Consider the following 26,755-nt stretch of genomic DNA (forward strand, 5'->3'; position numbering starts at 1 on the left):
TGGATATAGAACCATCTCAAATCACTTTTGTGCATTCCATGTGGACACACACAAGTTTTGGGGCCATTCCCTAGATCCGATGCTCGATTTTCGACGAAACCCTAGTTCTGTTGACCGCGCGGTCTACCCCTTTGACTGCATCCCATCGGGGCTCCCCCGGTGGGCATATGCCTCCATTTGAGCTTGGTTAGGTCATAGGTACATGTGGAAACAAGGATCATCACATATGATCTCAAGTTTCTCTCCGGTTCACCTCGGAGGGAGTTCCCCCTATACATGCAGACCGCCTAAGTGTAGGAACCCCCTGTCCGAGAAGCCGGACACACCTGGGGGGGTAGCCTTGGATATAGAACCATCTCAAATCACTTTTGTGCATTCCATGTGGACACACACAAGTTTTGGGGCCATTCTCTACATCCGATGCTCGATTTCCGACGAAACCCTAGTTCTGTTGACCGCGCGGTCTACCCCTTTGATCGCATCCCATCGGGGCTCCCCGGTGGGCATATGCCTCCATTTGAGCTTGGTTAGGTCATATGTACATTTGGAAACAAGGATCATCACATATGATCTCAAGTTTCTCTCGGTTCAACTCCGAGGGAGTTCCCCCTATACATGCAGACCGCCTAAGTGTAGGAACCCCCGTCCGAGAAGCCGGACACACTGGGGGTAGCCTTGGATATAGAACCATCTCAAATCACTTTTGTGCATTCCATGTGGACACACACAAGTTTTGGGGCCATTCCCTAGATCCGATGCTCGATTTCCGACGAAACCCTAGTTCTGTTGACCGCGCGGTCTACCCCTTTGACTGCATCCCATCGGGGCTCCCCCGGTGGGCATATGCCTCCATTTGAGCTTGGTTAGGTCATATGTACATTTGGAAACAAGGATCATCACATATGATCTCAAGTTTCTCTCCGGTTCAACTCCGAGGGAGTTCCCCCCTATACATGCAGAATCTGCCTAAGTGTAGGAACCCCCGTCCGAGAAGCCGGACACACAGGGGGTTGGCTTGGTTATTAAACCATCTCAAATCACTTTTGTGCATTCCATGTGGACACACACAAGTTTTGGGGCCATTCCCTAGATCCGATGCTCGATTTTCGACGAAACCCTAGTTCTGTTGACCGCGCGGTCTACCCCTTTGACTGCATCCCATCGGGGCTCCCCCGGTGGGCATATGCCTCCATTTGAGCTTGGTTAGGTCATAGGTACATGTGGAAACAAGGATCATCACATATGATCTCAAGTTTCTCTCCGGTTCACCTCAGGAGTTCCCCCTATACATGCGGAGACCGCCTAAGTGTAGGAACCCCCTGTCCGAGAAGCCGGACACACCTGGGGGGGTAGCCTTGGATATAGAACCATCTCAAATCACTTTTGTGCATTCCATGTGGACACACACAAGTTTTGGGGCCATTCCCTAGATCCGATGCTCGATTTCCGACGAAACCCTAGTTACTTTGACCGCGCGGTCTACCCCTTTGACTGCATCCCATCGGGGCTCCCCCGGTGGGCATATGCCTCCATTTGAGCTTGGTTAGGTCATAGGTACATTTGGAAACAAGGATCATCACATATGATCTCAAGTTTCTCTCCGGTTCAACTCCGAGGGAGTTCCCCTATACATGCAGACCGCCTAAGTGTAGGAACCCCTGTCCGAGAAGCCGGACACACCTGGGGGGTAGCCTTGGATATAAAACCATCTCAAATCACTTTTGTGCATTCCATGTGGACACACACAAGTTTTGGGGCCATTCCCTAGATCCGATGCTCGATTTTCGACGAAACCCTAGTTACCGTTGACCGCGCGGTCTACCCCTTTGACTGCATCCCATCGGGGCTCCCCCGGTGGGCATATGCCTCCATTTGAGCTTGGTTAGGTCATAGGTACATGTGGAAACAAGGATCATCACATATGATCTCAAGTTTCTCTCCGGTTCACCTCCGAGGGAGTTCCCCCCTATACATGCATAATCTGCCTAAGTGTAGTAACCCCCTGTCCGAGAAGCCGGACACACCTGGGGGGGTAGCCTTGGATATAAAACCATCTCAAATCACTTTTGTGCATGCCATGTGGACACACACAAGTTTTCCAGCGATTCCGACGCTCCGGTGGTCTGTAACTTGGAAAACCCTAGGGCGGGGACCCCACACATCTACCCCTATAGCTTTCTCCGTGCGAGGGTTTACCAGTGGACTTTTTTATTTAGTTTGCTTTGTTTAGGACATATGTACATGGAAACGATAGGTTGGGCATACTTTACCATAAAATAGGCTCCGTTCGAGCCATGGCGGGGGTTTCCACATACAGATCCTGAATTTTACCAACTGGTAGCCCATTATGCGGAAATCGTCAACGCCGGGTACATCCAAGGTTAGCCAAACCTTACATCACACTTGTACATGTATGTTAGGGGCAGAAGCAAGTTTTCCAACAATTCTGACGCTCCGGTGATCTGTTTCTTGGGAAACCCTAGGGCGGGACCCCTAGGGTTAGGGTTTTACCAAGTGATCGGTTAGGGTTATAGTTAGGGTTAGCAATGTATGTGGAAACCCTAGGGTTAGGGTTAGAGTTAGGGTTAGGTTAGGGTTAGAGTTAGCAATGTATGTGGAAACCCTAGGGTTAGGGTTAGGGCTAGAGTTAGGGTTAGGGTTAGAGTTAGCAATGTATGTGGAAACCCTAGGGTTAGGGTTAGGGCTAGAGTTAGGGTTAGGGTTAGAGTTAGCAATGTATGTGGAAACCCTAGGGTTAGGGTTAGGGCTAGAGTTAGGGTTAGGGTTAGGGTTAGAGTTAGGGTTAGAGTTAGGGTTAGGGTTAGGGTTAGGGTTAGAGTTAGGGTTAGGGAAACCGTAGGGCGGGGACCCCGCGGATCTACCCATATGTACATCGATAGCAAATGTTGGGCCTAGTGGCTCCGGTTGACCCGTCTGCGAAGAGCGTCACCCGTGGGACCTACATATGCCATCTACGAATTCTTAAAAAATAGAACCATTTTTTACATAATGCATACTAGTAAATAAATAATAGAAACATAATATAAAGTAATATGAGAGAGAGAAAAAATAAAAAATAAAAAAAAGTCTATATGCCGAGGGTGGCCGTCGGCATAGGGTGGCCATGCCCTATGCCGAGGGTAGCCCTCGGCGTCTGTCTGACGCCGTGAGAGGGCGGTGACGGTGCGGGTGCGGGGGAGGTGATGGATACCTCTACGCCGAGGGCTGTGCAGACGCCGACGGCGGCCCTCGGCGTAGGAGCCTATACGCCGACGGTAACTAGACGCCGACGGTCGGCTTCCGGCGCTGCCCTGGCGAGGCCGTACGCCGACGGCCCCGATAAAATGCCCTCGGCGTAGGGTTTGGCCGTCGGCGTATAGGACCATTCCTGTAGTGAATTGCCAAGGCACTTGCCTAACAAACACTTCATCAATAGGAGAGAGACTAGTTTTCATGGTCGTGTGTAACCACTCCCTTAAAATATTATGGCATATTTTTTAAAAGGTTCTCTAATTAAATAGAAGTACACAAAATTGAAGGGAAACAAGAACAAACAGCCATATTGGGCCTAGAAGAAACAAAAGGTTAGTCCCCTGACATGGGAAGACTCAACTGCTTCGCACACCGGCAAACGTCAATTTCCCACCTCCCATTTGGAGCTCTTTTATACTGTTGCCTGCAGTATAGGGTACCGTAAAAACTCTCCCCATTTCCCCATTTTGATGCCTGTGAGGATAACCGGCGGAAGAGTCCTTGAATTTCTGGACACCCTAGGGTTTCTTTCATTTCAAATATGCCAAGATAGTAGGATAACAAGGGCTTATGTCGTTTAAGGTGTCTAACATGATCCCGCTAAAATTCCACATATAGTTCAATGGTGTAACTTTTAGTTTCAATTTGGGAATCAAAATTTTGACCTAGAAAATAGAAAATAAACAAGAATGGGGACTATGGCTGGATCCCACTTGCATCTCTCAGGTCCTTCCTACTGCTAGAACCAGGTTTTACCATTTCCGTCCATGACTCATTAACCGATTGAAGAGTTTTCCAATTGTGAATGTTCAAGCCATGCACAAAACCACAGGAGGACTGCTCTTCAAGGTTTTAATGATGTAATGACATTTGAAGAAGAGTTGATCTGCCATTTTGTGAGTTTGCTACCAAGGTCGGCAGTCCAAATTCTTCCATGTACACTAACTAATGAAGAGTTTGTATTTAACATGCGACCAAGATAACCCCGCCAAAGTTGGCATCAAGGATCTAATTAATGGTGCCCTCAAACTGGAAATTATAAGATGACCTGGTGGTGTAATCCCACCCATTGTGAGCTTAGTGTTCTCAATGTCTTTGTGAAGATGAAAACAAACAATTAGTTTCCAAGGATAGACGAATTCCTCAATATGTAACTGTCAATCCACGAAGGGGTGTTGATCCATTTATCCAAATAGTTGTTATATAGTTTGAAGGCATGATGAACAATCTTGTTCACAAAGGATGATTGAAGAAAACTATTTGGTACGATATCCATATGCCAAAGACCTTCCAACCAAGGCGAATGCCAAAATCACGCCTTATTACCATCTCCAATGGTTAGTTTAGACCTTTAATGGCAACAACACAACAAGATATATATATTTTGTATTGCACGGGTTCCCTAGATTAGTCCAAACTTTGGAGCCATAGAAGTCTATAAGACATCGCGGATTTTGTAGGTCAAGGATGCCCTCGCCACCCCAATCTTTAGAGTTGCAAACCTTCTCTCGATTAACTTTTCAGTTTCAACCAGTATATCTATTGCAGACTGTCCCAAAGAAAGGAATACCTAAGTTTATCATGAATTTCTTACTTCTGCAAGGATGTCCGCGAGAGTAAGGTAGTAAATTACCAAAGCTACGTGTGCCGCTTCAACATCCCTTTCCGTGTCCACCATGGTGAGGCAGCCAAAAGTTTATCTTTTGAATGTTCGAAGTCAATATGCATTCTCGGAGAGGTCAAAAGAGGGGAATTAAGACAACGCATCGAGAAGCTAGTGTAGGAGGTTGGGAAGGAAGCTAGTGTAAGAAGAAGATCAAGTAATATGAAACAGAGAGACTACATGTACAACGGATAAAGTGGCAGATCCCAACTCCATGGGATACGAGTTGCCTGCACATAACAAAGTCATCCGATCGAAGCGTGCCATGTTGGTACGGATACCCCGCAATTGGCGGCTTCATCGTCATGGCTTGAGAATGCGTGAGCCGTAGAGCTGCAAACAAAGCAAGACGCCGTCGAACTGTAAATTAGAAGGCAGTTTCATTTGACGAGAGATCACTCCAAGTCAACCAAATGACCAACTCGACTGTATCTTACTAATTCCACTTGGTAGATGATCATGTCAGGGTAATAATTTAGAGACGACGTGGATGGATGCCCCGTAAGAGCAATTTCAATAGTGTAGTCAGCTGCTGGCTATAAGCCAAGTGCTATGTCATCTGTAGCCAATATAGAACCAACATATACAATAGTGAGCTATAAAAATATACTACCTCCGTCTCAAGGAATAAGACGCACACGTATTTCAAGACGAACTTTGACCATAAAAATTGGGCAACAAAATCTTGATTATATTATATGTAATTAGTATCGTTGGATTCGTATTGAAAAATACTTTCTAATGATGCTAATTTCACACAAATAATCTTTATATATTTGAAGTAATTCTTGGTTAAACAAAAAACACGTAAAGCGAGGGCGCCTTATTGCTTGAATCAGAGGTAGTAGTACTTTATCAATGTATGGTCCACCTTTCACTCTCACAAAGTGCATAGGAGCACGTGTTAAAGCTGGCTCTTGCATAAGAGCTCACTCTCCTTCTCTCACCTCCTCTCTCCCTGCCAACTAAACAATAATATATTATTTTAATTCTTATAGCCAGCAGACTAGAATTTATTATACTTGCTCTAAAGAGGATTTCATTAGACGATAGGCTCGAAATGAGTTTACCTTTAAATTAACGAATCCATCAACCAGTTAAGAGTTATATCATGAGTCGCGTGGCGGAGGAGAGTGTTAGAGCATCCCCACTCGTTGGCGCTCCCCACGCCCAAATCCGGCGAAATTTTCGTCCGGATTGGAGGAAGATTTGGCGTGGGGAGGAGTAGTTTCCCAGTCGTGTGCTCCCCAAGCGGCGTTTTTCGGGGAAAAAGAGGATGGCTCGGGGAATCCGGACGAAAGTGGAGACACGTGGGCGTGGGCGGTTGGTTTAGCTTCATCCGGAGTCCCCGGGAGACCCCCGGGAAACCGAGGATGGCATGGGGAGTCCGGACGAAAATAGGCTCAAATCCGGACCAAAACGAGGAACCGGGGGCGTGACTGGGCCGTTTTTCGCCGTCCGGATGGAAAAAAGTGGCCGTGGGGGGCTCTGTGGGGAGACGAGTGGAGATGCTCTTACACACAGCCACGTGCATATATCTATCCACGTCGCTCGCGGATCGAGTTACCTTACGTTGGCAGCCCCAATCCGCAGGATATGGGTCAACTATCGACAGCCGAGGGCGCCAGGGGTGCTTATCGTCTTCAATGAACAAGCATAAGCACAGACACAGGCTCTCCGGGCTTATTATTCAGGCAATCTCCAGCTACTCAGTTGCCTCTCTTAATTGTAGAGCCTACACCGTACGCTCACTTCACACCCAGGACAGGACAGGGAAGGAAGTCAAGACAACGGGACATATATAGCCGTAGAATTGTAGTTGGTTGGAGCATTGCTTCTCCGTGGTGAGGTCTTCTCCCCTCCCCGCCTCCACTTCGATCTTGCCTGAGTTGCTGCATAGTGGAGGAGAGGAGAGGAGAGGAGTGGGAGGGGGAAGCAATCCAAGGAGAGCTCGATGGCGGGCGGCGGCGTGTCGGCGCTGGGCGTGAAGAAGGAGCGGGCGGCGGAGTACAAGGGGCGCATGACGTGGGCCGTCGCCATGGCCTGCCTCGTCGCCGCCGTCGGGGGCTCCATCTTCGGCTACGACATCGGGATCTCCGGTAACCTCTTTCTCTCCGCTCCTCCGTGTTCTGGCGTGCGCTTGCCTGCTTCTGCTTGCCCCTGTGTGTGTGCGTGGTGGCTGCTTCAGTTCAGAGCCATGGACCATCGGAAGAGCCTGCTCTCCTCGATGATGAACATCAGAACATGTCACATGCACGTTTCTAGGTTCTAGCGGTGGCCCCTCCAAGTCCGGCGGGCAGGATTTGGAGCTAGTGCCGGCGGTGTGTCGTTGGTCCCTCGCCTACGTCGCTACCTGATCGCGACCTGTCTGCCTCCCACCACACTTCGCCATCACCCATGGACTTGGAAGTGAACAGAGCTTCCTCAAAAGCAAGCAGTAGGATCCAGTATTGAGCTTCATCAAAAGAACACGCCCACCATTTTTTTTTTCTTACCTGTGACGAGGCCAATGATTGATTGATTCCCGTTCAGCTCGTCATCTCCGTCCATGGGTGGACGCGTCGATGTGATCTCTGCGTGCAGGGAAGAAGTGTAGGAATTGGTCTCGAGTAGTAATAATCGAGCCGTTCGTGCAGCGGAGAAGATGACACGCGACAGATTGCGGCAATCTTCAGCGTCGTGTTCGGCACACCCCCCTATCTATCTTCTTCCCAGTCCAGAGACTTCAGGGTGATATCACGGTGCAGCTGTCCGTTTCCGCCCGGTCTTTCCTGTAATCAATGGAGAATATCGTCATGGAAAAGATTTGGTGCATCGTATGAACTGTTGACTTGAGAATAAAAATGCTATTTTTGAGAAGCCTGTTGTGGCGCGATCCAGTGGCAACTTGCCAAATGGCGACGCGGACAGCTGGAGTTGCCATCCCACCATCCATCAAACAAACAAATGGTTGGCAATGGTCCGCGTTGGGTTTTGAACTCATAATTTACAAATATGAATACAAAATTGACTTGAGTCGTAAGACCGTAAGCCTGTAGAGTAAAAATATATGAAAAGAGAATGAAAACACGCCTGCATGGACCCACATGTTAGTGCCTGAGAACATTGGCTCGAGCTAGTCTTAGTCTTGAGATGCCTCAGTGACTGATATACTACATTCCTTGTTTTGCGAAACCTTTTGAATTTTCACTTCAGATTTGGCTAAACTGTGGAAATATAGTCCAAACTCCTAAAATGGTTGTCCAAACTGAGCTAAAATATTCCCAAATTACGGATCGGGCATGGACTAAATTATTAGAATTTCCTAGGCTTTTCTAAAACCTTGATTTTTTTTACTTTAAGTTTGGCCATGACAGACAATCGAAACATCTAAATAACTAGCAAAATTTGCTCAAATTTTCTAGAATAATAAGGGACACATTGGGGTCATAGAAAATTTTGAGTGTAAAACCTTGAACTCACTTCAAATTTGATCAATTGGTGAGCCGGGTAGGAGAATAGAAAAACACAACCATTCAAGAAATACTAAGAAATCAAGAAAATAATTCACAAATTGTAAGCACGTGAAATATAATACCTTTTTAATCAACTGTTCAACGTGAAATAGATTTTTGAGTCAATGTTTCTTGTTTGGCAAAATATCCAACCTTTCTCGGACTATCTTTTTCTGTAAACCATCATCTGATCTATAGGCTGGAAAATGTGAGAATTTACCACAAGGTCATCTGCCACACCACTTTGGCTACGCTGAAAGATCAATTTTTCGTTTCAAAAAGAGGGGCATGCCCTTGTCTCCGCATGAAATGCGCACAACTGTTTTTTTTATTACAAGTTAAGAATCAAATTTATTTGTTTTTCAAGTTTAGACATCAAAACTAAACTTCTGACAAACACAGACTTTTTCTTGCTAAAAAGAAAGTTGAACAGTTATCAAACTATTTGTTTTCTAAGCTTATGAAATGCAGAAGTACAACTGTGAGAGGTTTTGCTGAACCCAGAAAACGTTTCAATTTCATCAACAATGCTCGATAATGTCACACATTGGAAGATGTAGTAGGCTAACCTGAAACTTTGCTCAGCATTGTTTTTGACATGATTTGCCATCCCTGGGGCTTATGGAGAAGTTACCCTCTCAGGCGTCAGTTCTACTAGTAGTCTAGTACTACTAGTTTTGAACATCAGGTTTCATTGCCTTCAGGAGTACAGGACTAGCTGAAAATTCATTGTGTTAGTAATCATGGCTGACTGTACCAAACATTGCAGGAGGAGTGACCTCCATGGATCCATTCCTCGAGAAGTTCTTCCCGGTGGTGTTCCGGCGGAAGAACTCCGGCCACCAGAACAACTACTGCAAGTACGACAACCAGGGCCTATCGGCATTCACCTCCTCTCTGTACCTGGCCGGCCTCGTTTCCTCCCTCTTCGCCTCGCCGGTGACGAGGAACTACGGCCGGCGCGCCAGCATTGTCTGCGGCGGCATCAGCTTCCTCATCGGCGCGATCCTCAACGTGGCGGCCGTGAACCTCGCGATGCTCATCCTCGGGAGAATCATGCTCGGCGTCGGCATCGGCTTCGGCAATCAGGTGTGTTGACTGTTACTATGTTTGTCACGTACACCGAAAGTGCTTGTGCTTGTATTGGCCCTTACAAGTTACATGCTGGTGGTGGTGGTGATGCAGGGCGTGCCGCTGTACCTGTCGGAGATGGCGCCGGCGCACCTGCGGGGCGCGCTGAACATGATGTTCCAGCTCGCGACGACGCTCGGCATCTTCACTGCGAACATGATCAACTACGGGACGCAGAATATCAACCCCTGGGGGTGGCGCCTCTCGCTGGGCCTCGCGGCGGCGCCGGCGCTGCTGATGACCGTGGGCGGGCTGATGCTACCGGAGACGCCCAACAGCCTCATCGAGCGCGGGCGGTCCGAGGAGGGGCGGCGCGTGCTGGAGCGCATCCGCGGCACGGCCGACGTGGACGCCGAGTTCACGGACATGACGGAGGCTAGCGAGCTGGCCAACACCATCGAGAACCCGTTCCGGAACATCCTGGAGCGCCGCAACCGGCCGCAGCTGGTGATGGCCGTGTGCATGCCGGCGTTCCAGATCCTGACGGGCATCAACTCGATCCTGTTCTACGCGCCCGTGCTGTTCCAGACCATGGGCTTCGGCGCCGACGCGTCGCTCTACTCCTCCGTGATCACCGGCGCCGTGCTCTGCCTCTCCACGCTCATCTCCATCGGCACCGTCGACCGCCTCGGCCGGAGGAAGCTCCTCATCAGCGGCGGCATCCAGATGATCGTGTGCCAGGTTGAACTGAGAGACCATCACAGCATCTATTATTACTACTGCTCATCACAAGTTCAGAATGGGCATCTCACACCATTACATTTTTTGGTGCAGGTGATCGTGGCGGTGATACTGGGAGTGAAGTTCGGGACGGACAAGCAGCTGTCGCGGAGCTACTCGATCGCGGTGGTGCTGGTGATCTGCCTGTTTGTGATGGCGTTCGGGTGGTCGTGGGGTCCTCTTGGGTGGACGGTGCCGAGCGAGATCTTCCCGCTGGAGACGCGGTCGGCGGGGCAGAGCATCACGGTGGCGGTCAACCTGTTCTTCACCTTCATCATCGCGCAGGCGTTCCTGTCGCTTCTCTGCGCCTTCAAGTTCGGCATCTTCCTCTTCTTCGCGGGGTGGATCACGGTCATGACGGTGTTCGTGTACGTCTTCCTGCCGGAGACCAAGGGAGTGCCCATCGAGGAGATGGTGCTGCTGTGGAGGAAGCACTGGTTCTGGAAGAAGGTGATGCCAGACATGCCGCTTGAGGACGGGTGGGGAGCAGGAGACGGTGAGCCAGCAGAGAACAAGAATCACAACTGAAAATCGTATGTAATGTGCATTGTTCATTAGATGTAAGAAACAGTTAACATGCAGGTGGAGAAGATTGGAGGAGGAATGCCTTTTTAGTTTTTATACGCAGTAATGCAGTTTATGTTTATGTTATAACTTGTACTAGCAGTTCGTAGTGTGCTTGTTGTGAGTGTATAGTGAGTTCAGTGATAGAGAAAAAAATGGAAGACAACATCTCCACTTCTTCAGGTATCATCTTTTTGTAGTATCATTTATTAACATGGCTTCTTGAATCGAGTAGAGAGAAATCCAGAAAAATAATACTTCGGGGACAATCTGCATTCTACAGCGTGTGTGTACATCAGGAACACCTGTTATTCAAAGAACAGCAGGAACACTACAGTAGGACTGCAGGAGTACTACTGCAGTCTCGTCTCTCCCGACTCCCGGTGATCTGGGTTACGTCTGGCGCCGCCGCCGCCGCGTCCATTACGCGCATGCAGTCATGTGCCACGCGCGGGGCCTGAGAAAGGCGAGGGGAATTGGCAGCTCGCCGGGATCCGGCGAAATCACGTATGATGCCCCCGCATAGACGGTCCGCGCGCGAAAACCTGCTTTCCTTGCCTTGGGGCTGATTCGCTTCGCGGCCGCCACAACCTCGGCCTTCTTCACCGGCGCATTGCACAGGTCCGCGGCCGCCGCAGCCTCAGTCTTTCTCGCCTGCACACTGTACCGGTCCGCGGCCGCCGCAGCTTCGGTCTCTGTCTTTGTCGGCGACCCCTTCTCGGCCTTCACGGTTTCAGCCTCAATCTTCGTCGCCGGCGCATGGCACCGGCCATCGGTCTCCGCCTTCTCTGACGGCTCTCCACACTGATCCGCAGCCGATGCAGACTCGGACAGCGCCTGCGCACCGTGTTGGCATGTACTAGCTGCCACGGTCTCGGTGTTCTGTGTCCGCGCAACGGGAGTCGCCACGGCTGGATTCTCCGACTTGAGCACGGCCTGCTCGCCGCGCTTCAGGATCACGACGCCCTCCATGGTGAGCTTCTGCGGCTGCTGCACCGTCGCGGCGGCGTGGCGAGGCTTCCGCCCACGCCGCCTCCCCTGGGCCGGCGGCGGCCGCGCGTGCTTGTTGTCGGACGTGGCGGTGGCACGCGCGGCACCGATGCCGCGGGACGGGCACCTTTGAATGGCGTCGCGGTGGAGCCGGCCGCCGAGGCAGTCCGTGGAGCGGTGGGTCAGCGCTGCCATCAGTACCATATACTCTCGATCTGCCGGTCGTGCTTTGCCCGGTGGCGCGCGCGCGGGAGAGGGCAGGTTAGATCGTTGCTGGAGTGGACGTGGAGCGCAGCTCGTGTATGTATATAGGCGCGCGCCAGGGTAACTGAGACACCAGCCCGGATTCATCTCCGAGTTGGACTTGGAGAACGAGCTAGGCAGCTTAGAGCCTTTTAGCACATCCGATAAACTAATAATAACCGCATTTTTTAAGTTTTCGTTCGATTTTGATATTAATATATTCTTTTTATTGAATTTTTTTGGGTTCGATTTCATCCGTTGATCAATTTCCGTACAAGGACGTAACTGGATTCTTTGACAGTGGTCTGAAAAGCCGGGGAAGACTTGTATAGGATCGCTTCATTAGATGAGATCATAGGATCAGTTTATAAAATTCATATGTATAAGCTGCAAAAAAATCTGAAACTTGTATAGAACATACCTATGAGTTGCATCTACAACTCCAAAAAAAATCAGCTTAAAAATCCATCTACATGCAGAGAAACAAAAAAGATAAACTCTACTATGAATAGTGCCAGATTTAGGTAAACAGGATTTTACACTATTCACATCTAAGTTTTGTCTTTTTTGTTCTCTAAGTATAGGTCGAATTTGAAGCTGCAATTTTTAGGGGTTGCCTATATAAGACAGATGTTTGTTGTGAACTTTTTCTAGAATTTTTAAACATGTTTTGTCTATTCAAAAAAATTGATTTCATAGATCCTATACAAAGACAGATCCTATCCAAGTTGCCGCCCTGAAAAGCCCCCGTCCGAACTGGGTATGGGTATTCGCGGGTTGCGCGGGCTCAACCTTAATTTGTTCGCGCATGGAAGTCGGCGCGCTGAAATTTCATTCCCATCTCATACACCTTTTTTCCCGCACATCCTCTCCGCCGCACCGTCACCACCTCCCGCTATATTTCTAGGCCGCATCAACCACGCCATGTCACCTACGGGTGCCCCGTGCCCCGCCGCATCAGTAGTAGGTCAAATCTTACGGACGGACCATGTTTTCTTCCGCGGCGGAGGACTCTAATGCGGCGGTCGCCATGGATGCACCATAACCCGCGAAGGTCCCATTCGGCCCCGCTCTCGGCCTAGGCCGTCGGATTCGAACTCAACGGTGCTCCTCCTTTCGCCGCCCGAATCAACCGTGCCGCGGTAAGAATCGGTTCGGCATGTTCTTCGAGTAAGGTATATTGCACTTGATTCGATGTTGACATAGGATTGTTGTGGATGTCTCCCTCGTTGAGCTACGAGTTTCTTTTCCAGGACTCGTCGTCATTGGACGACTCGGACCTAGACGAATTGCTCAACGACGACAACAACGAGCACATGATCATTATCGAAGGAGCTCAAAGATAGAGCCAACCTCCATGGCTGGCCACATTTGCATCCCACGGAACTGAGCGTTCGGGCACACCACACTCATGCAAGACAACTTCGCTGAGGTGCTGGCATACCCGCCGCATCTTTTTCGTAGAAGGTACCGGAAGTGCCATAATTTGTTCGTCGAGATAGTCAAAGCCAGGGAGAGGAATTCTCGATATTTTACTCGCCACATTGTCGCGCCATGAGGTTTATTAGCCCTTATTCAAAAAACCTCGGCCAGCTATAGCATCCCCGCGGAATATACCGATGAGTATCTTTGCATTGGCGAAGATACAACCATTTAAGCCGTTCGGATGTTTCCAAGGTGATGATCCGGGTGTTTGGTCACTACTATTTTTGATTTGCAAATGTAGAAGATACAGAAAGAATGATGGTGATGAATGAGAAGAGAGGTAGATTGGGTTGGACATGCTAGGGAGTGTAGATTTTATGCATTTGAGGTGGAAGAATTGCCTGAAGGCATGTAATGGGCAATATTGCGGTAAAAATTGGGATGTCACCATCTCTTGTAGGGAATAGCCTACCGCTCGTGTGTGTAATATGGAAATTAAGTGATGTCGTCCTTTGGCGTAATCTTGGATTTATAGTGGGATATTTAGAACTTCATTTTCCTCGTATAAAATCGAGAAACAATTATGCACTTCTAATGAAACACTAACTGTGTTGTAATTCGTGTTTCGTTGCCTAGGGCTACAGAATCAAAATTTTCTCAGTAGTTACTCTATGCCAGACAATACAATACCATTACTGAGAAAAGGACAACACGAAAAAAACAATAGCTGGTTTGGAATTACATAAGACAAGAGTTGATGAAGTAAGACACTTATAAGATTTGGAGACTTGTACAAAGAGGATGATAGATAAAATCCCCACTCAGAGAAGGTAACCATCGCTTTATTCTCCATAGATAATCACTGCTACAACTGAAAAAAACGTTGAACCTATATTTTCAGGGTCTCGATGAATCTTGTCCCCCGAGAAAAATGCTCAAATAGCCCAAGCACGAAATCATTGGCCTTTAGTTTTCTATATCTTGATGGTCGCTTCTCATCTAGCAAACCAGGTGCTGGCTCGAGCATAGTTTCTTTATCCACGGCATAAAACACGGCCAGTGAAAGCCTCTCCTTCTCGGCATTCGTTACCACTCTATGAACTGGGCTCCTAAAGATTCCATTGTTCATTATCTGCATCAAAATTTCACATAGAAGTTAGCAGAGCATTAGGATTCAGGAAATATGATGTACTTTTTGATCATCGTAGATTATGCAAGAGAGAAAGCTTAGCTTGTATTTTGTAGGCACCTACCTCCATGCAGTCTGCCAAGTTAATCACCAATGTGTAAGGCTTGGCTGGAACATTGTACCATTTTCCATCTCTCTGAACTTGCAAGCCACCGACATCTTGGTCGACAAAAAGGATGGTAACGAGACCACCATCAGAGTGAGGCTTGAGGCCCAAAACAAGGTCGGGCCTGGGGCATGGAGGGTAGTAGTTGAATCTAGCAAATCCGGAAGCCTTGTCTGATATTTGGTTGACGAAGTAATCCTCATCAATCCCCACGAGCTTTGCTATTGATCGCAATATAAGGTCTCTTACTCTCTTAGTTTTTAGCGCGTACTCATGTAGTACATCCCTGTACAAAGATTATAGAATAGTTTAGTCAAATACTCAAATCAGAGATTTTGATTTTTTATTCAATCCACATATCTTATAGAAAAAACAATTCATCAACAAATTTCACAAAACAACATCCCGCAAAAAGCATCATAAAGTATACAAAAGTCTGCATTCATAAAGACAGGTTGTGTTGAAAACACTTGAATGTTAGCCTAACTTCATTATATGATAACATGGGTCCACCGGCAAATCGAAACCATTGACTAGATCAGAGCTTACTCTTAGTATAGTTTTTAATGTTCTTTCCATGGATATTTTTCTGAAATTTTACGGTATCTTACTTTGCATGTAAGCTAATACTACCAGGTGTATAAAAAAAGCTAAAATTATCAAGGCAAGGGAGTAGGTAACCTGAAAGATTCCGGGTGAGTAGGCCATTTAGCAAAATTCCTGTCATCCTCTGGCTCCACTCTCAGATGCAACCGATCGTTCCAGTCCAGGATCTGATCCTGGCTTCCTATCTTGTCATTTCCATACCCTTCCACCTCGAAGGGCTTGCTAGCATCCACCTGGTTGCTGCATTTCTTCTTTTCTTCTATCGGCTGTCGAAAGAACTCCCTCGACGCGCTCATCATGGCGTCCATGAGAGAGTCTTCGATTCCATGGTTCGTGGCCTAGATAATCAAACAAAACAGTTTCAGCAAAAGTTGAATAATAACTGTAGAAACTAAATAAGGTGTGCGCAAGAGAGAGACTGACCAGAAAGAGGCCCCAGGTCTGCAGAGCTGCCCGGAGCTTGTCGGCCTCGTCTGCGTCCGTCAGACGGCTAAGATCGACGAGAGGGATGGGCTCTGGCATCTCGTCGGCAGTCAGCAGGCCGTGTTGACGGTCTTGCTCCGGCCGCACGTACCGGCTCGGCGGCTCCTCGACGGCCGCCGCCAGCTCTTGCACCGTCTTTGTCACCGTCGCGCTAGACGCAGCCATTCTGTTCTTGTATGTGTGTGTGTGGTTACTCTGTTCTTGGAGTACTTGAAATTGAAGATAGGGTCCCGTTATGTATAGTCTCGAGTGTGCCTTCATTTCCTTGGTTCTTAGTCGGTTGGTCAGCAAATCTCAAATACTATATGGCTTATTTCCTTCGTTCTTAGTCGGTTTGTTAGTAAATCTCAAATACTATATGGTTTATTTCCTTCACTCTTACATCATGCATGACGAAATGCACGTGACTTTTCTTCGTCAGTCACTCGCCCATCATGTCGTGCTTAGGTGAGCTGGCTGGAGGAGATCATTCACACGAACGCTATCTTATGTATGAACACCGACATTTCAGGTATAGGGTGCATGTCACAACTCACAATGCCAGTTTTGCCAGGAAAGAGGCCTGCCGCCCTGTCCTAGCTTCGCGGCTGGTTGGCCGAGCCGTTGAGGCACCCTGACGACCGGGTTGGCATGTCGGGCGCGCCGATGTTGGCGAGCTCCTCACCGTCTTTGTCTCCCGCGCTCTCCATGGCGATCTTTGGACTCTGTACCTGCTCCGTGTGTTCGTGTGTGCACCGCAAACATGCCTAAGCTGTTAGCTCCTCCAGTCCACTGCTATCCTGCTACAAAAACAACACCAATGACCTCTGGCCAGGCTGAGCTGAACTGACAGGGAAAATATGCCCGAAAAGTGGACCAGTGTTCAGATTCAAAGAACTGACTGACAGGTCAGATTTGAGAAAGAATGATTTATTCATACTTTGGTCTCAACTGGCTACACTTGGATATAATTTCCAGGCACAATGCAATTTATGTTCAGGTTAACATATGAATTCAGTACAAGAATCATTCAATCTTTATAAGCCTAAAAGGGCGAACCATTAATATCAGCAAGAAATAGGGTAAATGGTATCCAAAATCAGCGACAAGAATAATGAAACAGAGGGAGTAATTCACAAGGAAAAATGTAACACTGCAACAATACTGCTGTTCTAACAGATAACTGCACAAAGATCGAAGAGGGCAAACGATAGGGCATAGCAAGTCCCTGCATTCTGAAGTATTTGCAAGATTTTCTTGTTCAGCTGTTGCCCTGAATTGTGCCAGTTTAGAAAACAACAGCAAGGCGACAACGTTAATATAGAGACTGAGAGTAAAATGTGGTATTTCAGATAAACTTAAGGTGTAGAGCACAGGGATACAATAGTTTTATCCATAATCCTACACGGAATAAAGAACATACACCATGCATATCTTACCCAGCAGTTGCTAGCCTTTGCGATACCAAATTATCTGATAAAACTCCGCTATTGAAAAATAAACTAGACGCGGGCATAGACTTTCCTATGCAATGGCTGGACTGCATCACCATCAGACTCACCCAGAATTATCTGGGCATTTGGCCAGGCCTTTTTGAGAGGCAATATTTTTTCAAGAATACCGGATGTGTCCACATGCTTTTCCCGGAGCCATTCTGGTCGATCACTCCTCGATGCAAATAGTAGCAATTGGTTGAGACTAGTAGAGTTTCTCAACACAAGCCTTGCTAGTATCATCTCATTGTCGCTCCCCTTGAAATTCATCATCTTGAGCAACTTAAGGTTCTCAAGGAAACCCTTCACTGGCTCTTCCTCTGATTGCCCCCCATCAGATAGCTCTTCATCTGACCAGTCTTCCTCTGATTCCATTTCCTCCGATGCCTCTTCCTCTAGCGGCTCCTCTTCCTCTTCTGATGACTCTTCCTCTGGCCCATCTTCCTCGGGTGGTTCTTTCACTGGCAGCTCCTCAACTGGCTCTAGTAGCTCATCCTCTGATTCTGATGGTTCTAAGTCTGGCCGATAATAGTGGGTATTTGTTGGAAGCTGCAATAGAGCACAGTAAGCATTAGGAAGAACTAAAGCATGCAAGAAGAGAAAAACATATAAACTATGAGTATCATAATATGAAAGCATCTAATGGTCATAGTGCAATCTGTTTAGAAGCAGAGATCAATCAATCAAGGTCATCTTGCACTGGGGTATCTTCACCTCCACAAACAGCCTCTCTAATAGAGAGGGGCAGCAGGCGACGAGGAAAGCATAGATGTCCTCCAGGCTGCTGTCGTACATCGCAAACATGAGCAGCTGCAGCTCTCTCAGATTCTGCAATTTGCACGGAGCGGCACTTCCGGCCAATGATCTTTCTCGAGCCTTGGCGGACACTCGCTGCAAAGAAGAATTAAGGCTATGAGTAACTGAGCAACGCAATTTGAATGATGGCATGGTGAAATGCAGTAAGCAACGAACCCGCAGGGCGCTGCTGCAGAGGGTGAGCACGGTGAGCTCGGAGAGGTTGGTGAGTGCCTGAAGCCAGTTCCTTGGCACCTCAGGAGGCCAGCCAAAGCAGAAGAGTGGGGTGCCCGGCCTGTCCTCCCGGGAGTGACCAGCAGATCCACCAAAGCATATGTACAGGTCGGCGAGCGGGCAGGTAGCCGGGATTGTCAGGGCGCGGATGTAGCAGCCGCTGTAGCGGAAGGAGCGAAGGGTGGACGCCTCCATGGTGGAAACGTCCCTCACCCATTCGCACTCCGCGACGGTGAGGCTCCTGAGCTGCGATCCGGCGGCCGCGACGCTGACGAACCGGAGGCCCTCGCAGTAGCACAGCTCGAGGGTGTGGAGGAGAGGGGACGCGGCCACCAGGTTTTCGACGGTGTAGTCGGAGAGCTTGACGCCGTGGAGAGAAATGGCCTCCAGGGCGGAGAAGGTGTGGGATTGAGCGGAGAAGGGCTTGGAGAGGCCGACGCGAATGCCGGCGAGGGCGAGGCGCGTGAGGTAGGGGTCACCGCGCGGCAGGCGGAGCTTGAAAAGGAAGGCGAAGGCAGCGTGGGCGTTGTCGACGTTGAGGTCGGCGACGGAGCAGGCGGCGGCGTAGTCCAGGATGCGCTGGACGCCGTCGGGCTTGAGCTCCCCGTTGCGGATCTGAAAGGAGAGGGAGAACCGGTCGAAGCGCCGGTGGCCGAGCCGTTCCAGGGACTCGAGGATCGGCGGCGCGGCGGTGAGGGTGTCGAGCCGGAGGTCTAGCGAGGAGGGCGCCGGCCAGCGGTGCGTCCAGAGCGCGCGCCACTGGGCGGAGAGCGCGCCCGTGCGGACGGCGGATTTGTACGGGAGGAGGCCGAGGATGTGCAGCCGCAGCGCCTCCGGCAGCGCCGAGATGCGGTCCTCCTCCGCCGTCGCGGCCTCCCTGTCGCCGATTCCTTGTTCCGCTGCATCGTCCATCCGCCGCCGCTTCGAACCACCACCGGAATCGGCCGCCGCCGCCATTCTCTCCTGTTGCCCTCGCCAGTTTCACCAGCAGGCCGCCGGTAGCTTTTCTTCATGTGCCGCGGGGATTTTTGGGGGCAGAAAAAATTGGGCCGGCTTTACACCCTTCTGAGGTCTATCTGACCGAGCAATAGGCCCATAATAACGTAAATAAAACGCACAACAGTTTGTAGCAATTTGAGTGCATGTATCCAGCATCAAAAAAATCTCGCGAAAACCTAACCTTGTGGTGGAGCACCGTCCTCGCCGGATTGGGCAACCGTGCAACCATCCCATCCCATATGCAACCGTACATGTTTCACGTTTCCCACCGAAAACATGGGTAGGTAGCTCGGTAACAAAGGAAAAAACTCGGCCACACGTGAGGTCGATGGGGAGGTATGTATGTCAGGAGAGGCGAGCGGGAAAAAGGTGCAGGAGCAGCAACGATCGCAAATGGGGAGGTGGACCTATCGGCGAAGGCATGTGGAGGAAAGTTCTAGGCACCTGACACGTTTGATGGGAAGGGCAAAGACGAGAAGACGAGATAGCAATGGAAGGATATAGCTTGCAAGCAAGGGCGGCCGTCCAAACTTCCCGTATGACATTATATACTCCGTAGTATATACTCCCTCCGTCCCAGGGCAAAGGGCGTATAAATTTTTTCGAAATTTCATCAAGGCTTAAGGCGTGGCCTGTTGGGCTTCCTAATCCTCCCGATTCTACCCTCCACTTACGTATCCCCTCGTCCTCGAAACCAGGCGAGTGGTGGTTGTGCTGTTCGTCTTCAACATAAATTAATCGGCCGACGTCTCGATCTGCACATCCTCTCCCCCATCTGGCTCTCATCTTCCTTTAAATTATGGCCCAGATTAGTGTTGTGCATGCATGGAGAAACGGGAGAGGAGACATGCGCAGGGAAAAAAAGGAAGAGACCCAGCATTTACTCCAATTACTACAGTGCATGCAGGGGTAAAAGGGGCAAGTAGCGATTCTTTCTTCTCTCTCTAATCCTTCCTTAATAACCGCGCTACAAAATATACGCCCTTTGCCCTGGGATGGAGGGAGTAGTTCACATGGATGTGGGATCCTAGGTCATAGCATCAGTTACATGTTCAAGACTTTTTTACTAGGGTGTGATTTTACCCCAAATAAGATTGGGGTTTCGAATGGATTTGATTAAACGCTTCCTTATTGTACTTGCTCTTATTAACTTGTAATTTATCGTATGCCATTTATTTTTGCAAAGGACGACACTAGCTATTGGGAGACCGGTCTGGTGGAATATCAACCGGCCCTCGACCGTTCCAGGTGACTTAAAAGGTAAGATCTAGACTATCCATCCATCGCAACGCAACCCCGACTCGGGTAGCAAAAAAATATGTTATTGCAACATCCTTGCAGTATTTTTCAATGCGGGTGCCAAAATGATTTAAAAAAACATCACAACATTTGAAAAATCAATGTAGCAAAAATAAATTGGTATGTGATAAACCCCAATTGGCCAAATCAAAACCAGCAAGCCCGTTGAAATCAACGAGAAAATGTCAAAAACCTTTAGTAGCATGTGAGGTTAAGGTATGCAACATCTCACACAAACATTTGAAGCATTGACATAATATTTCGACCAACGCCCAAGATCATCGCAACACCTAACTTATGTGTTCCCAACAAGGAAAAAAATGAGCATGTAGAATTTGTAACACATGTATGCAACATTGAAAAACTGAGAAAAATACACTTGTAGCAAACACTCATAATCCGATAAAAATATACTTGTAGCAAACGTAAATTTTGTAGCAATTTGGACGCATATATGCAGTATAAAAAATATCGCAAAAACCTAACCTTATGCCGGAGCACCGCCCTAACCGGATTGGCAACGGTGCATCCATCCAATCCCCTATGCCAACTTACCCAAGTCCAAGGGTACACATATTTCATGTTTTAGCATGGGCATGCAGCAACGTGACAGAGGAAAAACTCGGCCACGCGTGGAGAGGTGCGTCTCCCAGTAAAGGCACGCCGGGGAGACGCAGGAGCAGGACTGGTCGCGTGTGGGGAGGTAAGCCCAACAACATGTGTGATGGGATGGAGAGACATGAGCATACGAGAGAGCTAGAGGAGGAAATAGCATGCGAGCGAGGATGACCGGCACGAGCCCGAATGTTTCCCTACCGCGAAAGAGAAATTTGAGTTCGTGTTTCCAAGTTCTAGTATGACATTATAGAGTATAGTTCACATGGATATGAGCTCCTAGGTCAAAGCATCAGTCACATGCTTCAAGACTTGTTTTGCTAGGGTGTGATTTTATCCTCGATGAGATTAGGGATTCAAATGGATATTATAAAACACTTCCTTTCACACAATCCCCAACTATACTCTTCCATTCTACTTCGTTACTCGTTAGTACAGTGAAGTAATTTTAATCTACACACAAATAAGAGGGTTTATGGCCTTGTGGGGATATCTTTGAATCATCCCATCCAAAATCGGCTTGGTAAATAAACTTTTTTTTCTTCAAGATCCAAGATAAAAAAAAATTCTTGTAAAGGAAAATACAGGGAGCAAACAAGGCCTCAAATGGTCGCCATGGAGCAACTTTCCTATAGGTAGTGTGTAGGCGTAGGATGTGTCCGTAGTTTCTCCCCAACGAGCCCTGTCGTGCCCAGGGTTAGTCGCGTAGACATGTAGGATGTGTCCGTAGTTTCTCCCTGCTCCTATAATTGGCGTGTGAGTGCTATGGGCGTATTGTGAAGCACTGCATTGCGACCGATGAACACCATTGTTGAATTGCACATCACATACTAGTCCATCGGATCTCCATGTCCAATGTAAGATGCTTTGAATTTCAGATATAGGATCTCCAACGTCGATTGGCCCAGGAAGCGCGTACCATTTTTGTCAGGGTTTGCCAGCAACTGGGCCAAGAGGAGGCCTCAGAGAGTAGCGCTAAGGTCCAATAAGCCTACGCGGTTGTAACCGACTTAAGGAAATTCTTGTAAGCCCTAACTGGGGTTCTCATATAAACCCCTGGCGTGGAACCCTACAACGATCAAATCTCCAATCACCTAAACCCTAGCTTGTAGTCACCGCAGCCGACTCATGAGCCATCCCATTATAATTACATAATCAATACAAGCAAAGCAGGAAGTAGGCCCTAGAACTCTACTATCTCAAAAAAACAGTCAACTTGCTTGACACTTGGAGCAGCATAGAATGAACATTAGTATTATTTTTGTATATCACATGTGCAGACTGGAGAATGACTTGCTAACTCAAGACGCAAATGCATCACACCACAAGAAGCAAAAGAAAGACATTAAAAAGCAGACTATACATGGTGTTGTCTACCTGATACACTCTACAGAAATCCTGTTCTCATTCTTCTGGGGTACCTCGGCCTATCATCCTTCGACAGTGCACCAAATCCAAACAAAATAGAAATAACAGATAGTTTGCTAACTCTTCATAAAACATATCTTAGAAAAATACTAATATGTAATATCACCTGGTTAGCTAGTGCTCTGTTTGGCTTCGAATTTATCAAACTGCTAACCAAAAGTGTATCCACATAAATGTTCCAGCAAATATATAACTAACCATCACTTACTTTTGTACCAAAGAACACTGATCACAATTAAACATAAAATAGTTCACCCATTTGGAGTTTCATGCTAATATTCTACCAATAAAAAAAACAAAGAGCAATAGAGATATTGGTTTCAACTTCGCTGGGGCAAATGAGATCTATGACAAAGGGGAAGAGTGCCCAGGAAATATTAGTTGTGCCTGCTTTCAGTTTTGAGGAACACCAAAAGAAAACATGAAATCGATATAATAGAAGATGCATAAGTGAATCACCAAACTTACATAAGACCGAGAGAAGTACTTTTAACTTTTTAGTTTTGAGGAGCACAAAGAAAAGCAAAGCTTGCGAAGCTATTTACCGATATATAGGTAGATTAAAATTAACATATGCGCTCCCTGAGTGATCAGATTGATACACTGAAAAAAGGACGGCTAGAATGGCAGCACAGAACATTCCAATGACAGTTAAGTAAACACACCACACCAAGGTGAATAAGGTTTTTAATACATTCGGCATGATGGTCATCGTACTTCAGGTGCTCTTGGTCCGTTTACTAAAATGACACTATTTTTACGAGCGAACACCATCAGAGCTCGCAAAAAACTACTAATAATTTGTAAGATAATATGAGGAAAACAAGAAAGTGCTCTAATTCCACAGGTGCCTTAGCTTATCTGCTATAGAATATACATGTAAGTAAGAGATGAAGAAAATGCTAATTTACTGCAGTTTTTTCTATTTACCTGTTTATGCATCCCACCGGCAAAAACCTCAATCTATTTCCTTACCGCCAGTAAAAGAATTAAGTAATCATTTCTTATGGTCTTACCATCCTACAAACCAGCAGATACCAATTTTACCAAACAAGTGACCAACTCCTCGAGAAGTATACCAAATCCATGAGGGAAAAGAACAAATCACACGGTGCCCTTCCCCTTGCCTGCAGCAGCAGAGGACACTTCTTATCCGGCTTGGAGATCTCAAGGCTTTACCCCGATGTGTGAAGGAAGAAACAAAATTGCCTCACTGAAGCCAATCAACCACCCCGGTCATTTTGTTCTTTGGAAAAACAACACAAACATTGCTTAGTAAATAGGGAGTTTGTCCTCATAAAAAAAATCAACATTGCAACAATGCTTAGACTGGACAGTAAACAAGAAACTTGAAATAGTTTAATTAAGTAACACAGCATAAGGCGGTGATCCTTGAACAAAATACTCTATCACCCTTCATCTTTCATGGACTACCAAATGAGATAATCCTGCGACTCTTGCCAATTAGCTGGCACATCATATTACCTCAAAGTTACTAGCATTTTTTATCTAACATTATCTGATCAAAAGTTCACCATTGACAAATAACTAAACCTTGACAAATGTCTCCGAATGCAACGGCTTGATAGCATCAACATCAGGTTCGCTGAGGATTATCTGGGCATTTAGAGAGGCCTTCTCGAGGTGCAGTAGTTGTGTTTGAAGAAAATCGGATGTATTCAGATGATCCTGTTGGGGTCTTCCTTGGTGATCACTTTCAGGAGTAAACAACATCAATTGGTTGAGACAAGCATACTTCTTCAACACAAAGCTTACTAGCTGCATTTCATTGTGATGGCCTATGAAATTCGTCATCTTTAGCAACATAAGGTTTTCACAGCCATTATGTGTATCATCCACTAGTTCTCCTCCATTAGAGAGATGTCTCTTTGACCCATCTTCCTTTGATTGACCTTCCGCAAACCCTTGTTCCTCTGACCCATTTTCCTTTGGGCGATCTTCTTCTGATTCATCTTCTTGTGAGTGATTTTCCTCTAAGCCGCCTTCTTGTGAGTGATCTTCCTCAGAGTCATCTTCTTCTGAGTGATATTCCTCTGAGTCGCTAAGTGAGTGATATTCCTCTGAGTGGTCTTCTTGTGAGTGATCTTCCTCTGGTTCATCTTCTTGCGAGTGATCTTCCTCCTCTTCCTCTGATTCGTCTTCTTGTGAGTGATTTTCCTCTAAGTCGCCTTCTTGTGAGTGATCTTCCTCCGAGTCATCTTCTTCTGAGTGATCTTCCTCTGATTCTTCTTCTTGTGAGTGATTTTCCTCTAAGTCGCCTTCTTGTGAGTGATCTTCCTCCGAGTCATCTTCTTCTGAGTGATTTTCCTCAGAGTCGCCTTGTGAGTGATATTCATCTGAGTAGTCTTGTGAGTGATCTTCCTCTGAACCATCTTCGTCTGATTCGTCTTCGTTTGCGTGATATTCCTCTGACCCCTCCTCTGAGTCATATTGCTCTGATTGATCTTCCTCAGACTCTTCTCCGTTGGACAGATCTTCTGATGCTTCTACCTCTGATTCCGATGGTTCTTCCTCTGGCTTATATTGATCTCTCCTTGTTGGAAGCTGCAAGAGTGTCCAGTAAGCATTTGAGGAACCAAAACACAGGCAAACAGCAAGAGCAGGCATACAATGCAATGACAATTAAGTGAATGCATTCACGGTGGTCATCTTGCATTTGCTCAGCAGTGGGCAAATTGTCAACAAAGGTCATCACGGAAAGTAGTATCTAACTAACAGATGTCATTCACCTGCACAAACAGTCTCTCCAGCCGAGGGGCGCAGCAGGTCATGAGGAAAGCCATAATGTCATCCAAATTTTCGTTGTACATTGCGAACATGAGCAGCTGCACCTCCTTCAAACTCTGCAATTTGCACGAGGCGGCATTTCCGTCTGTTGACCTGGCCCGAGCCTTGGCAGAAACTCTCTGCAATGTCAAAGCAAGGAAGAAGCTTATTATGAGTGATTGAGGATTGGGATGTAATGAGATGCAGGAAGGAACGAACCCGCAAGGCACTGCTGCAGAGGGTAAGCACGGTGAGATTAGAGAGGTTGATAAGTTTATGAAGCCAATATCCGCGCACTGCTGGTCTATTGTGTTTGTTGTATACTACCCACCGCTGTCTCAGCCGGCGGCAGGCAGGTCCCCCGAAGCAGATGTAGAGGTCGTCGATGGTAGAGCTGGCCGGGATTAGGTTTGCGGCCAGATAGGCGCCACTGTAGCGGAAGGAGCGGAGGCTGGATGGGTTGGTTATGAGAAAGTCGGTAAGGGATTCGCACTCCGCGACGGCGACGTTCTTCAGGTTAGGCCCGGCTATGGCGAGGTTGACCCAGGTCAGGTCTTTGCAGTAGCGTATGTCGAGTGTGCGGAGGAGGGGACGGGCTGCGGCGAGCAGGTTGAGGAGGGTGGCGTCAGAGACGGTGGCGCGGTGGAGGTGGATGGCCTCGAGGAAAGGGTAGGGGTGCTCCTGGTGCCGGAAGTAGTCGATGTAGGTGCCGGTGAGGGAGAGGCGCGCAAGGTGTGGGTTGCCGCCCGGCGGCAGGCGGAAGGGGTTGGAGACCTGGAGTTGGGGAGCTGGAGCGGGAGAGGTTGGAGACCTGGAGTTGGAGAGGTGGACGACGTCGAGGTCCGCGACGGCGCAGGCGGCGGCGTAGTCGAGGCAGCGGCCGAAATCCTCGTCGTTGAGCTGGCCGGTGTGGAACGAGATGGAGAACCGGTCCAGGCGCCGCCGCCCGCGCCGCTCCAGGGAGTCCAGGAGCTGCTGCGGCGAATCGTGCGGGGCGAGGCGGAGGTCTAGCGAGGAGGGCGCCGGCCAGCGGCGCGTCCAGAGCGTGCGCCACTGGGTGGAGAGCGCGCCCGTGCGGACGGCGGATTTGAACGGGAGGAGGCCCAGGATGTGCAGCTGCAGCGCCTCCGGCAGAGCCGTGATGCGGTCCTCCTCCGCTGCTCGCTCCCCGGAATCGAACTCCGTCGCCATGCTCTCCCGTCGTCGCTGACCCCGCCGCCGCCGGTTGGTCTTGCTCACTGCGCTACGCCGCACGGCATG

At 48.2% G+C, this 26,755-nt stretch overlaps 4 protein-coding genes across 4 annotated transcripts; 1 reads left to right on the forward strand and 3 right to left on the reverse strand.

Annotated features, from left to right (window-relative positions):
• Positions 1-6,525: 6,525 nt before the first annotated feature.
• On the forward strand, positions 6,526-11,010 carry LOC127301590 (sugar transport protein 7). The gene is made up of 4 exons (XM_051331860.2): positions 6,526-7,014; positions 9,179-9,498; positions 9,595-10,221; positions 10,315-11,010. The coding sequence occupies exons 1-4, from the start codon at positions 6,870-6,872 to the stop codon at positions 10,786-10,788; spliced, it is 1,566 nt and encodes a 521-aa protein (XP_051187820.1). The 5' UTR covers positions 6,526-6,869; the 3' UTR covers positions 10,789-11,010.
• A 3,186-nt stretch (positions 11,011-14,196) lies between these two features.
• Positions 14,197-16,798, reverse strand: LOC127301587 (2-oxoglutarate-dependent dioxygenase 11). Its single transcript, XM_051331856.2, has 4 exons — positions 15,807-16,798; positions 15,459-15,721; positions 14,736-15,063; positions 14,197-14,614 (listed from the first exon to the last, which is right to left on the reverse strand). The coding sequence occupies exons 1-4, from the start codon at positions 16,125-16,127 to the stop codon at positions 14,372-14,374; spliced, it is 1,155 nt and encodes a 384-aa protein (XP_051187816.2). The 5' UTR covers positions 16,128-16,798; the 3' UTR covers positions 14,197-14,371.
• A 375-nt stretch (positions 16,799-17,173) lies between these two features.
• On the reverse strand, positions 17,174-19,400 carry LOC139831076 (uncharacterized). Its single transcript, XM_071820258.1, has 3 exons — positions 18,311-19,400; positions 18,053-18,229; positions 17,174-17,887 (listed from the first exon to the last, which is right to left on the reverse strand). Exons 1-3 carry the CDS (start codon positions 19,322-19,324, stop codon positions 17,348-17,350), a joined length of 1,731 nt encoding a protein of 576 aa, XP_071676359.1. The 5' UTR covers positions 19,325-19,400; the 3' UTR covers positions 17,174-17,347.
• A 4,655-nt stretch (positions 19,401-24,055) lies between these two features.
• On the reverse strand, positions 24,056-26,755 carry LOC127301586 (uncharacterized). Its single transcript, XM_051331855.2, has 3 exons — positions 25,715-26,755; positions 25,459-25,635; positions 24,056-25,273 (listed from the first exon to the last, which is right to left on the reverse strand). Exons 1-3 carry the CDS (start codon positions 26,684-26,686, stop codon positions 24,257-24,259), a joined length of 2,166 nt encoding a protein of 721 aa, XP_051187815.1. The 5' UTR covers positions 26,687-26,755; the 3' UTR covers positions 24,056-24,256.

Source organism: Lolium perenne, chromosome 5, assembly GCF_019359855.2.
Source record: "Lolium perenne isolate Kyuss_39 chromosome 5, Kyuss_2.0, whole genome shotgun sequence".
Lineage (NCBI taxonomy): Eukaryota > Viridiplantae > Streptophyta > Magnoliopsida > Poales > Poaceae > Lolium > Lolium perenne.

What these genes read in the sequence shown, in the direction of transcription:
- LOC127301586 (XM_051331855.2), bottom strand. Translation starts at nt 26,686, where the DNA reads ATGGCGACGGAGTTCGATTCCGGGGAGCGAGCAGCGGAGGAGGACCGC. An exon ending in TCTGCAGCAGTGCCTTGCGG is followed by an intron (nt 25,636 to 25,714) that starts GTTCGTTCCTTC and finishes TTGACATTGCAG; the next exon opens with AGAGTTTCTGCCAAGGCTCG. An exon ending in TGGAGAGACTGTTTGTGCAG is followed by an intron (nt 25,274 to 25,458) that starts GTGAATGACATC and finishes ACACTCTTGCAG; the next exon opens with CTTCCAACAAGGAGAGATCA.
- LOC127301587 (XM_051331856.2), bottom strand. Translation starts at nt 16,127, where the DNA reads ATGAAGGCACACTCGAGACTATACATAACGGGACCCTATCTTCAATTT. An exon ending in ACTCACCCGGAATCTTTCAG is followed by an intron (nt 15,064 to 15,458) that starts GTTACCTACTCC and finishes ATCTTTGTACAG; the next exon opens with GGATGTACTACATGAGTACG. An exon ending in ACTTGGCAGACTGCATGGAG is followed by an intron (nt 14,615 to 14,735) that starts GTAGGTGCCTAC and finishes ATTTTGATGCAG; the next exon opens with ATAATGAACAATGGAATCTT.
- LOC139831076 (XM_071820258.1), bottom strand. Translation starts at nt 19,324, where the DNA reads ATGGCGGCGGCGGCCGATTCCGGTGGTGGTTCGAAGCGGCGGCGGATG. An exon ending in TCTGCAGCAGCGCCCTGCGG is followed by an intron (nt 18,230 to 18,310) that starts GTTCGTTGCTTA and finishes TCTTCTTTGCAG; the next exon opens with CGAGTGTCCGCCAAGGCTCG. An exon ending in TAGAGAGGCTGTTTGTGGAG is followed by an intron (nt 17,888 to 18,052) that starts GTGAAGATACCC and finishes GCTCTATTGCAG; the next exon opens with CTTCCAACAAATACCCACTA.
- LOC127301590 (XM_051331860.2), top strand. Translation starts at nt 6,870, where the DNA reads ATGGCGGGCGGCGGCGTGTCGGCGCTGGGCGTGAAGAAGGAGCGGGCG. An exon ending in CTACGACATCGGGATCTCCG is followed by an intron (nt 7,015 to 9,178) that starts GTAACCTCTTTC and finishes CAAACATTGCAG; the next exon opens with GAGGAGTGACCTCCATGGAT. An exon ending in GCATCGGCTTCGGCAATCAG is followed by an intron (nt 9,499 to 9,594) that starts GTGTGTTGACTG and finishes GTGGTGATGCAG; the next exon opens with GGCGTGCCGCTGTACCTGTC.